The following is a 12671-nucleotide window of genomic DNA, read 5'->3' on the forward strand; positions in this document are numbered from 1 at the left end:
TGGGTCATGACCGAAAGAACGAGGTCGCGGGTGCAAGCGGCCGAAATGGGTTTCCTCAGGAGGGTGGCTGGCGTCTCCCTTAGAGATAGGGTAAGAAGCTCAGTCATAGGGTAAGAAGCTCAGTCATCCGTGAGGGACTCGGAGTAGAGTCCTTGCTCCTTTGCGTCGAAAGGAGCCAGTTGAGGTGGTTCGGGCATCTAGCACGGATGCCTCCTGGGCGCCTCCCTTGGGAGGTGTTCCAGGCACGACCAGCTGGGAGGAGACCACGGGGAAGACCCAGGACTAGATGGAGAGATTATATCTCTACTCTGGCCTGGGAACGCCTCGGGATCCCCCAGTCAGAGCTGGTTAATGTGGCCCGGGAAAGGGAAGTTTGGGGTCCCCTGCTGGAGCTGTTGCCCCCGCGACCCGATCCCGGATAAGCGGTTGAAGATGGATGGATGGTAATGACTAACTGTTTTTTTTTTATATTTTCATTTTTATTTATCATTGTTGTAGGTCTATGGTACGACAGTACGATGAGTATTAGGGCCACATTGAGGAAAAACAAATAAATCTGAGATTTCGAGAATAAAGTCATAATATTACGAGAAAAAAGTCAAAAGATCATGAGAAACAAAGTTGTAATATTATGAGAATAAAGTCACAAGTTTATGAGAAAAAAGTTTTAATATTACAAGAATAAAGTCACAAGTTTATGAGGAAAAAAAGTTGTAATATTATGAGAATAAAGTCACAAGTTTATGAGAAAAAAGGTTGTAATATTATGAGAATAAAGTCACAAGTTTATGAGAAAAAAGTAGTAATATTATGAGAATAAAATCATAATATTACGAGAAAAAAAAGTCAAAAGTTCATGAGAAAAAAAGTTGTAATATTATGAGAATAAAGTCACAAGTTTATGAGAATAAAGTCATGATATTGTAAGAATAAAGTCAGAAGTTTAAGAGAAAAAAGCTGTAATATTATGAGAATAAAGTCATTATATTATAAAGTAGTAATTTTACGAGTTATTTTTTTTTTCTCTTCAAATTATGACTTTATTCTGTAAATCTCAGATGTTTTTTTTCCCTCAATGTGGCCCTAATACTCTGTTGCACATTTGTTCTTTGGCCCTCACTGCATTAGACTTATATACTATATACTTAGACTATAAACTGTGTTACTTTCATCACAATGTTTAAATGTTTTGCTGCTCCAGACAGAATTGTTTTATTTTTTTGCCTAAAATGTCTCTTTTGATAGTAAAGGTTGCTGACCCCTGCCCTAAATTTAGACTTCATTTAAGATATGTATGTGTAAATGTAGGCTATTCTAACCCTTAAGCACTAGGTTAGTGATATGGAGACATGTTTTAAGGACTATGGAGTACCAACCATAACAGAAAACCCCACTGGCTGACCATGTAGCTAACGTTAGCTATCTAGCTTACTGGCCGCAGTACATGCACTGTTTCTCGGCCCAGGATGGAGCTCGTCCTCGGTTACAGCGACCCTGACCTCCACCCAGACAGACACACCTTTACAGTGTGGTACCTACTCCAGCTTTTTGAAGCGCTCACATCCGGCTGCAACATAGACACCGCCATGCTTCAGGTCGTCCAGCTGCTGGACTTTGTGTCCGTCTCTGGGGGTGTAGAGCTTCCTCACGGCGCCGAACGGAGCCTCCACCCCTCTGCTCAGAGAGGTCAGGAAGCTGTCAAAGGTCGACAGGTGCCGCGGATTCATCACTATCTTCCTTCCGGGAAAGAAAGCGTCTCCGTTCTTGTAGACAACTATTGTTTTGGTCGGTGGCAGATCACCTCTCCCTGCTGCTGCTGCTGCTGCTGCTGGGCCCGGCATTACTTAGGCAGTTTTAAAACAAACAAACAAACAATAATGGCGTTTAAAGTAAATGTGTCACACAGGCAGGTGTGTTGTTGTTGAGAGACTCAAAGAGAGAGAGACGTAACTGGAGATAGCATCTGATATGGAAACCAATTCTTCCTCATGAGGGGTGTAGCTGTAGCATGAAGAAAACCTATCCACCGTCTGTGTTGTTGTTGTTTGCTATAGTGTCTTCTTTAACGTTCATTTGGTGTTTCACTCTAAAAGTGTCTCCATGGCAACCAGCATTTATCAGTAGTCAGATTAGATAGATAGATAGTAACTTTATTGATCCTGAGGGAAATTCAATGAGTTTTTTTTTTTTTTTTTTTTTAAGTGTCTGACTCAAACTCTGATATTGTGTGTGATAATAACAGGACTTTTGAGTTTATTATCACTGTTTGGTTCCAATTATCATACCACTGTAAGGGGCCAGTGTTTAGGCTTCAGCTACCTGCAACCTCCCACTTAAAGAAACCTTCATATCATAGTATGGTCACTGACATAATAAAACACCTGAGAATTAAGATTCAGTCTTATCATTTTAAGTATAACTGATCAAAGTTTTTAAAAAGTGGTTTTACCTGTTCTTTTTCTTTTTCTGTGGCTTCTTGGTTGTTATCTCACAATAGCTGGAAAACATCAAATAATAAATCATGTAATTGAATCTAATCCAGGCTTCAGGTGCTAATTTACATAAATAGATAGATAGATAGATAGATAGATAGTAACTTTATTGATCCCGAGGGAAATTCAAGTTTCCAGCATCACAGTTCCATAGTGCAAAACATGTTAGTAAAAAGGCAGTAAAAAAGTTAGTAGTACAAAGTACAAAGTACAAAAAAATATACCAGATACAAAAATACAAGGAGATGAAGAAAACTGTTAAAAGTGAATATAGTGCAGGTTAACAGCTGTGATACAGGACTATTAAAAAAGTGAATATAGTGCAGAAGAGACTGTTAAAACTGAATATAGTGCATTATTATCTGTCCTGCAGACCGTCCTCCAACTCCTTTTCATCATACTGTAGAATATCAACTTCATTATTTTGTATTTGTGCTGTGTATGTTCAGGAGGCTGTCCACTAATATGTGGATGTTGATGAGAGCCAATGAAACCCACACATATGGATTAACAAAGTTTATTCAGTTGCCATACCTTTCACCTCTTTACCACTCCACTTTTCTTTGCATATTTACAATTTTTTCTACCAGACTAGTCCACTGTTAGACAGAGCTGTCCAAATTGTTTACCACAAAGGTAACCCGAGCTTGCACCAACAACAATGCCACCTAATTGGTTTATGCCAGACAACTCCTGGTCAATTAAATGCATAATTCATCTCAGCGTTAATTATTCATTTCTTAAGGGACTGGTCCTGTGCGTTATTAGGAGAACTGCATCATGCATATTCAAATTCCTCTTCTTAGTGGGACTCAATAGGATATCATCTCAGCTGGGATGCCCATCCTAAAAAACAATAGCAGCCAGGGCTGTAAGACAACTTCTATTAATCACACAACTAAACCGCAGAGGATTTTCTAAGATGAAAATGCCATATTAACCTGAGGCGTATAATGTCTTCGTTTTGTCATTCAGCAAACATTGTGCTGTCATATTGTTACCAAGTGTAATTAATTTATTATTATTATAAACTCTCTTGTGTTTTGAGAATACATTGTTTTTAAATAATATACATGTCACAGCAAAACTGTCAGTGTTCATTTAACTCAGTATAATGTGTTTAGTCCACATCATCAGATTTAATTCATTGAAAAATCTCCAACAATTACTCCAAATTAATATCCCTTAACAAAGTTAAATTAAAAAGCTGCAGTGTGTAGACATCTTTTAAACAGGTGCATTTTATACCGTATGTATTTTATAGGAAAAGCACACATGTAAATAATAAAATGAATGATGGCTGAATCTTTTGATGCTTCAGTTTCAGGGTCCTGGTACTGTGCATACTGGCACACTGTCATGGCTTACTGGGAAACTTGAATAGAACTGAGCCATTGTTAATGTTACATCCTAGTGTGAGAAATTATTGTTACTATGCAGTACAATGTTCATCCACTAGGTGGAGGCTGTCTTACACTGCTGCACTAGATAAATGTAGTCAGCTCAGGGCAGAAAATAATGCACAGACACGGTCTTTCAACAACCGCCGCATAACTTACAATATGAATATGAATATAGAGTGCATATTGTATTTCATTTTCATGATTAAAGCCACACAACTGGAAACAAAATCTTTTAATTTCATATTTTATGCACAAACTACAGCCTTTTACATTTGCTTATTCGTCTTGTTTGTTGATGGCCCTGTTGCAGATATTGCTCGGTGGATAGTTTGCATAACATAAAAACTCAATACATTGCCCGGCATGCTGTTCGAAACACTAATGAATCACAGAGTAGGAGATTAAGGGTGTACTTAAAATGAGTACAATTCTCACAAAAGAATGGATGTTTTGTGAGTTCAGACAATAAATAGCTTATAAGGAGAAGAAAGTAGGAAATATGCTAGATTGCACAACTTGCATGTCATTTTGTCATTCTATTTACACTTTTCTAACTTTAGCTCCATTATCCATCCTTTCAGCAGTCTCTTTAAAGGTCCGGTGTGTAGGATTTGGCGGCATAGTAGTGTGGTTGCAGATCCGCTCACACCTCCCTTTCCAAGACTGGTGATGGTAACGCCGTGCGCCTTGCTGAGAGGCCATCCTTACCATGCACTCTTCAGCTCATGTTACCCACAAGTGTGTCTGAGAACTATGATAAATCTTCAGGTAACATAAAAACGCAAGTATGTCCGAAACATTCGTATGAAACCAATAGTACGCGGATACTATTTCCAGAAAAATATTATAATGCAACGCTGGACACTAAGGCGGCATAAATATCCCACAATGCAATGCGGTAGTGACGACAACGTTCATAACAGACGTTGACGGACAGCTCTGTAACATCAATAACGCTTCAATTTAACTGTATGTATAAGATATCACTTTGCTAGGCATAATATATATTTGAAATGAATTCAGACTTTGATTCTCACAATCCATCATTTTGGTTACATGAGATTGGCACAGGTTACTATGGTTACACGTCTCCAACGTCTCTCTGAAAGTGACGACGTAAATTACTGCTCATTGCGTCTGAAAAGATACATGCTTCTGTTTATTCACACAAAAGTATGTTGAACGATAGTACACATATTGGGTATGTAGTGCATAGTATGCGATTTTGGACGAAGCCCAAGTGTTTGGTTTGTCCGTTCTGGGCTACTGTAGAAACATGGCGGAGCAAATATGGCGGACTCCGTGAAGAGGACCCACTCCCTATGTGTGAAGGGCTCACTCTAAGCTAATGAAAGCATGATTCTTAGTTTCAGGTGATTATACACTAAAGAAAACATACTTATTAATATTATATTCCATTTCTGCTTATCCCCCGAAATGTTACACACCTCTCCTTTAACACAGACTGAACTCAGAGACTGTCCTTGTCAAATTCACAAACGAAATACATGGTAGGGTGGCACGCCACATCAGTCCACTCCCCAGAGGCCACCATCTCGGCACAGTCCTCATCGTCATAGGCATTGTTGGGCTCTCCCTTTTTCCATTTGCTGAATGTTGTCATGGCAGAGAGATCCACGTAGGTGAAAACGCCCTCGCGGTGCAGGTCGTTAATGCCAATATAGACTCTGCTGAGGCCGGCTTCGGTTATGTAGCTTGCGATGGCCACGTTGGCTCCCTCATCCTTGGGCATGGCCAGGTGCCCTCCCCTCGTCTGGCAGTAGGCCTCGGCGTCAGAGTAGCGTTTCTCCTCCTTCACCAACAGATAGACCTTACTGTCTGTTTCTTTTATGCCAGCAACAGCTGCAGGGGAGGGCAGTGCTGAAAAATGAGCACTTGTATTTCTATAAATTTCACATTGACATGCCCAGCATTTGCAGTTCTATGAGGATAAAAACAACAAGTGAAGTAATAGCATGGATACACGTACTTTTCTTTAAAAAGAATGCTAAGATCATACCATTTTTAATGAATTTCAGCTCAGAGGAGAGCTGTGCCACAAGGATGTCCATTTCTCCAATCATCTTTCTCATTGGTGTGCACTCACATGGAACACCTGATAAGGCAAAAATGTGGGGGATTACCGCACGGTCGTCTTAATTAGCTCTCAAATTTCACCAAATGTGTCCGTCTAATCCGGCAATAATCTGTTTGACAAACTGAATAACATGGTATAATACCTCACCTGGATCTCCATTAGCGCCCGTTGGACCTGGATCCCCCATGTCTCCCTTTACCCCTGAGATATGAAATGCAATTGTTATTCATTCATTCCCAAACATCTACATGTGAAATACATTTATGCATTTTCTGATTACCTTTCATGCCACTTGGGCCCACTTTTCCATAACGTCCCATTATGCCTTTTTGACCTTTGAGCCCAGTTTGACCTGAAAAGATTGACAGGAATATTTTGTTACAAAGCAATCTATTTAAAGAGGACCTATTGTGCTGTTGTGCTTTTACCCTTTCCTTCAGTGTGTTCTATAGTTTTTTTGTGTATGTAAAATGTCTGCAAAGTTACAAAGCCCAAAGTCCACGCCAAAGGAAGTTACTCTCCCCCACAGAAACACTGCTCCTTAACTGTCTGAAACGCCTTGCTTGAAGTCCCGCCTTTACTTCCGTAACATTGTGATGTCACCAAGTAATACATTTGCATAATACTCGCCTAGTGGCTAGTTTCACCCTCAAGAAAAGCTAGTTAGAGTGGAGCTGGAGCAGAGTCCAAAGAGTTTGGTTCGGTTGACCAATCAAAACAGAGTGGGCCAACTGACCAAGCAGACTTGGTGGTGCAGCACAGCCGGTATGAGAAAACAAAAGCGTTTTTTGAACATTAAAGCACGTAAACATGTTCTAGTGGAAACCCAAAATACAAGTATGCACCTGAAAATGAGCATGAAAGGTCCTCTTTAAAAATCTGTACAGCATGTCTCTCAGTTCTGCACCTTAAAAGACTAAAAAATGTGAATGAAAATAATAACTGAAATTCTCAAACCACTATTTACTTCCGCTATAGGTACATTAATTAAAATGCCGCATCTGCTTAATCTCTTTAAAAAGTATGTGAAGAGCCTCCACTCCTCATTAAGGTCTTCAGTAAACACTTGTCCATTTCTCCTCCGACCTCTCACCCAAATATAAACACTTGGCCATCTCTGGATGGCCTGGCAGTGATGTAACAGCACATTATCAGCCCGAGCAATGTGATCTTTACTCCAGCTCTTTTTTGTTGTTGTTTCAGCTTAAAAATGAGGAGATGCATGAGTTTGATTGCATGGCTAATGTTTTCCCTTCACTGAGAAACAGAAATATTCTATACCAATCTCTCCATGAGGGCCAACTCGTCCTGGTCTCCCTGGTACTCCTTTTTGTCCTTTCTCTCCTGGTTCTCCTTTTGCAGAAGAAGACAAAATAAGAAGAAAATATGAAGACAGATTACATTTTTTTGTTTTCTATGTATGGTGTTTAAATGTAGAATGGCATGCCTTTGAGTCCAGGGACAAGGATCTGAACAGTGCAGGACTCCTCTGCCGTGTGCTGTCCATACGATGTCTGCAGTGTCAGTAAACTCAGCACAGACATTAGCATTATGGGCAAGATCAGCTTCTCTCCTATCATTGTTTACATGGGCTGGTTGGTGGGCTATACTGAAGAACAAAAGACAAATCATTTCACAAAACAGCTAAAGAGTAACTGTAGATATTTCCGAGACAATACCATATATCAGAACTGAAACAGGGGAATCCGAAGTAAAAGTGTTTTTCAGCAGCAAAACAGTAATGCCATAATTTTATTCCATAATATATCACCATAGATTCCCGAGAAAACACGCGCTACTACTCCAAGTGAACATCCCATTTTAATACTTTTAATAAATCACATATATGTACACATAAAAAGAGCTTTGCAAAAAGCATGAATTATTTATCCTGAGATATATTTAGTTGCAAAAAAATACCGCACATTTGAAGCCATAGATACAAGTTTAAGAACGAAAATAATTGTTTTAAACCAATCCATATATATCTTTTAGATAAATGAATGCTTGATAGAAATAGCTACGGATGGAAGCAACATCCAGAATCACATCTTAAACCAAAGAGCAGCTTTTTTGTTATAAAACTTGGCAACATCTATATCAGAAACATAACCCCTGAGAAAAAACAAAACAGTGATGGGTTTAATACTGCGTTTCAAAATGTGCATGGCCTACCTGCAGCGGTGTTTCCAGACAGAAGAAGAGAAGTAGAGCCAGCTTGCAAAGACTTGCAGGAGCTTTGAACACTGGTGGTCCTACAGAAACATTTCATGTTCTTCACACAGACACCACAGAATGTGTGTGATAGGACATTCGTAAACAGTTCACAGATAAAGTCCGAAGCAGCTGCTGGGGCCCCACAGATAATTGGCTGGGAAAGTAGTGAAGTGATTGACAGTGGAGGGGCCCGATAAATACACTCACTCAACTTCAAACTCTATCACATATTTAGAAAAGCATTTTTTTTTTTTTTGGTAAAGTACATGCCATGTCTACCATGTCATGCAATTTATTTTAAATTACAAATATAGTTGTTTTTTCTATAATATGCCACTGGAGTTGAATCTATCACGTTCATAGTTTCTAAGGCAAGTTTAGTGTAATTTTGTGTCCAAGAGTCAATCCAACTCCTGGGATTTAACATGAATACTTTGCTTGTATTATTTCCCCAGAGTGCGCTGGTGCCTTGTGATCAACTCTCCAGTGCATCCTCTCTCTTCTCTTTACTCTTCTCTGCCTTGCTGTAAGCAAGTTAATTGGTTTGGGATTTGGCTTCAGATACAGATCTGCTTTCCCCCTTTGTGGCCACCTGAGGGAGCCATCGTCCATGCAAGTACAGAAGTGGACCTCCACTGGCCTGGATTCTTACAGAAATGTACAATTACTCATCCTTTTTGTGCAGTCAGTTAGAATAACAGTGACTAAAATGACAAATAACATATATATATATATATTCAGACTTTGAATCCCAATGTTTGCCTGTGTTTATTAGTCTTGACCAGAATAAATAAATAAACCAAATGGTGGATGGTGAATACCAAAATAATACCTCACAATTTGATATGGTCAAGTGGTTTTAGTCGTGCATTATTTAGGATGTCATTCAAATACTAAGTTGGACTTTTAACTTGCGAACAAAAAAAAAGTAATGTTAGTGTTTACATGCTGTCATCTTGTGTCAGTAATCAGATATGGTCCAATGCCGGAGTATCAGATATCCTAATTAGATTTACAAACCCAGTGGCGGCTTTCAATGGTGGATTGAATGTCTCCTTCAAAAATCCCCCTCAAAAGTTTTAGATTACCTGCCTCTCAAATATTCATGACTCTCAAGGCAACATTTGCTGCCTTTTCATTGCAGCCAGTGAATTAGGTGAGTTGGGTGAGTTGGCTCAATTCATCCTCTTACTCCAGTTTTATGATTAAACAAAAAATACTGTATATGACAACGAGTACTAAAATTTAAATATTCCTCACATTGACGTACTAAAAAAAAAATGCATGTATTATATGGGTACAAGCACACAGTTACCAGAGACGTGGTTAAAGGTCTTATTGATAACATTTTTATGTAGACAAATATTAACAAAAAAAAAACATGTCCAAAATGAATGTTTTGTTTATCGCTGTGGAAGATAACATTCGGTTACGACTACTAATAAGGCTTGTGAGCCAATATTAAAACGACGTTGGTATCTCATGGTATCTCTGTGTCGTGAGTTAGTCTGGAAAAAAGGGATAAAAGGCTGAGTTTGATGATGCCTGGCAACCACTTATTGTGTAGTGAATGCAATGGAACGGGAGAGGGAGAAGGCAACATCTGGTGGCTGAATGTTAAAGGTCCTATATCATGCTCATTTTTAGGTTCATATTTGTGTTTTGTGTTTCTAGAACATGTTTACATGCTGTAATGTTAAAAAAAAACTTTATTTTCCTCATACTGTCAGCCTGAATATGCCTGTATTTACCCTCTGTCGGAAACGCTCCGTTTTAGTGCATTTTGACGGAATTGCAACAGAATTGCGTTGCTAGGCAACAGCTTGGATCCATGTGTACTTCCTGTCAGCTGATGACATTCACATACACTGAAACCAGGAACAAACTGGGACACATTTAGAATGTTTACGTTTAAAATTGTGTCAAGGGTCTAAATATTGCATATTCGTGACATCACGAATGGGCAGAAATCCTGACAGCTTGTTTCAAATGCAGAGTTTCTGAATACGGGCTGTGTGTATTTCCCTGTGGATTGAGTGTTTCGATACTTTCACAGTATTTATATAGGACTTAAGCCTGCTTTATAATAAAAAAAAACATGAAAATCTCACTTTTTTATAATATGGGACCTTTAACAATGTTATGAATAGCACCTTTAATATGTTTGGTATATATTTATTTTTTTTACTCTATCTCACTAGTTTTAAAAAAAAAAAAAATGGATCTTACAACAAAGTGCATTCTGGTTAAGGCGTTTAAACACATCACTATGTTTTCTTTTGCTGTGAGAGGGGGGAATGTTGGAAATATGTTGGTGATATTAAATGATAAGATGATGGCGAAGTTAGTCTACCTTCCCAATGCTTATTTTCTCTTCTGCTTCACGACGAGGTTCAATGTTACAAACAATCCCTTTAAAAAATTTTGACAGGTCCAAAATAAATGTTTTGTTTATCTCTGTGGAAGATAACATTCGGTTCCGACTACTAATAAGACTTGTGAGCTTCATGGTATCTCTGTGTCGTCAGTTAGTCTGGAAAAAAAATGGATAAATGGCTGAGTTTGATGATGCCAGGCAACCACTTGTTGTGAAGTGAATGTAATTCAATGGGAGAGGGAGAATGCAACATCTAGTGGCTGAATGTTAACAATGTTATGAATAGCACCTTTAATATGTTTGATTTTTTTTTTTTTTTTTTTACTCTATCTCACTAGTATAAGATGATGACCAAGTTAGTCTACCTTCCCAATGCTTATTTTCTCTTCTGCTGCTCAACGGGGTTCAATGTCGCTGTTTGTTTTATAGACTTAAAAAACGACCTGACACAGGATCTTACGAGCAGCACTTAAACGCACCTTCAGCAGTGGACAGTGGGAGTGACGTCACCCACCTTGAGCTCAGCCTGTCACCCAGACAACCGTTATCCTGTAGACAGACTGAGAGCTGGACTACTGCTACCACCACCACGTATGAGGGACTTTAAACTCAATCCTGTCGCCCTGATCGTACATTTAACATCCTGAACGTAAGTGTTTGTGTAACTTTGACATTTTTAAGCGAGTAGCCAGCGTCAGAAACCTCCTGTAGTACTTTGTATTATCTTTACAGGTAGGCTAACGTTACATGGATGGAGTGAGTAATGTTGTCTCCTGCTCAGTGGTGCAAGAAGAAGAAGTACTCAGATCCTTTACTTCAGTAAAAGTACCATTACACAATGTGAAAATACTCTTTTACATTCAAGTCCTGCATTTAAAATCTTACTGAAGTAAAAGTACACAAGTATTATTAACAAAATGTACTAAAAGCAAGCCTATCACAAGTTAAAGTAGTCATATAATCAGGCTATATATTACACAACAAATGAATACAGATTCATCATTTTAAAGTACTTGAGGTAGTAAAATCCAATGCAACCTACTATATAGAGTATAAAAGTACAATATTTCCCTCTGAGATGTAGTTTAAAGTAGCAGAAAAATGGAAATACTCCAATAAAATACTCAAAATTGTATTGAAGTACAGTACTTAAGTAAATGTACTTTCCACCACTGCTCCTGCCTATGCTAACTACCTATACTTTTTGTTAGGCTAATGTTAATGTTGTCTCCTGTGCATTGGTGCAAGAAGAAGTACTCAAATCCTTTACTTCAGTAAAAGTACCAATACAACAATGTGAAAATACTCTGTTACATTAAAGTCCTGCATTTAAAATCCTACTGAAGTAAAAGTACACAAGTATTATTAGCAAAATGTACTTAAAGTAAGCCTATAACAAGTAAAAGTAGTCGTTCTGCATATAATTAGGCTATATATTACACAACAAATGAATACAGATTCATCATTTTAAAGTACTCTAGGTAGTAAAATCCAATGCAACCTACTATATAGAGTATAAAAGTACAATATTTCCCTCTGAGATGTAGCATAAAGTAGCAAGAAAAATGGAAATATTCAAGTAAAATACTCAAAATTGTACTGAAATTTGAGTAAATGAACTTTCCACCACTGCTCCTGCCTATGCTAACTACCTATACTTTTGTAATAACTTTATTATTATTATTTATAATAATATTTATTAACAAGCCTTTCCTGCATAGTATTAGTTTGCACACAAACTCTTGCAGTAGTCATAATGGTGTATTTATAAGGGGCTCATTATGTGCAGATGATGTTGATATGTTTTAAATCCATTTCATTATGAGATTGTCTTTCATTTGATTTTCTAATCTCCTCTGTGTGCTTCATTCTACAACTTCTGACATGTTGCCAACCCTTTAAGCCAATTTAAACCCTGTTTAAACCACAAATCTATCTTGTCCATGTTGTTTTTAAAGATGTAGCTTTGAGCTGTCTGTACATCTCTCTCTAGTCTTCATCCTGTTGGCCTGTTGCATTTCCCCATGTCCCGTTCGCCTGCTGGTAGAGAACAGGAAACAAGTGGCAGGAAACAAGAGGCGTGT

At 38.3% G+C, this 12671-nt stretch overlaps 3 protein-coding genes across 24 annotated transcripts in view; 1 reads left to right on the forward strand and 2 right to left on the reverse strand.

Moving 5' to 3' along the window:
• The window catches only part of dcdc2c (doublecortin domain containing 2C), a 64955-nt gene extending 62637 nt beyond the window's left edge, over positions 1-2318 (reverse strand). For 8 of the 20 annotated variants that reach the window (XR_012597399.1, XR_012597400.1, XR_012597401.1 and 5 more), the window contains exon 1: positions 1540-2315. Coding sequence is in view for 12 of the 20 variants with exons in the window: in XM_074661685.1 (XP_074517786.1) it covers positions 1540-1841 (302 nt within the window). In the remaining 8 variants the exon portion in view is untranslated. Of the gene's footprint in view, positions 1-1539 lie in introns of all 20 variants that reach the window. The other 12 variants (XR_012597405.1, XR_012597406.1, XR_012597403.1 and 9 more) reach the window with 5 other exon arrangements.
• Positions 2319-5033: 2715 nt separating this feature from the next.
• colec11 (collectin sub-family member 11) lies at positions 5034-8327 on the reverse strand. Of its 2 annotated transcripts, none has more exons than XM_074661694.1 (7): positions 8169-8327; positions 7441-7602; positions 7275-7346; positions 6274-6345; positions 6141-6194; positions 5916-6011; positions 5034-5758 (listed from the first exon to the last, which is right to left on the reverse strand). In XM_074661694.1, the coding sequence occupies exons 2-7, from the start codon at positions 7571-7573 to the stop codon at positions 5367-5369; spliced, it is 819 nt and encodes a 272-aa protein (XP_074517795.1). In that variant the 5' UTR covers positions 7574-7602; positions 8169-8327; the 3' UTR covers positions 5034-5366. The 2 variants fall into 2 exon arrangements, with proteins under 2 accessions (XP_074517795.1, XP_074517793.1); XM_074661692.1 differs by having other exon boundaries at positions 5034-5776.
• Positions 8328-10426: 2099 nt separating this feature from the next.
• myo6b (myosin VIb) overlaps positions 10427-12671 on the forward strand; it is a 47835-nt gene continuing 45590 nt past the window's right edge. The window contains exon 1 of one of the 2 annotated variants that reach the window (XM_074661674.1): positions 10427-11236. The gene's annotated coding sequence lies outside the window, so the exon portion shown is untranslated. The remainder of the gene's footprint in view (positions 11237-12671) is intronic. The other variant, XM_074661675.1, reaches the window with a different exon arrangement.

This window comes from Sebastes fasciatus, chromosome 15 (assembly GCF_043250625.1).
Source record: "Sebastes fasciatus isolate fSebFas1 chromosome 15, fSebFas1.pri, whole genome shotgun sequence".
Lineage (NCBI taxonomy): Eukaryota > Metazoa > Chordata > Actinopteri > Perciformes > Sebastidae > Sebastes > Sebastes fasciatus.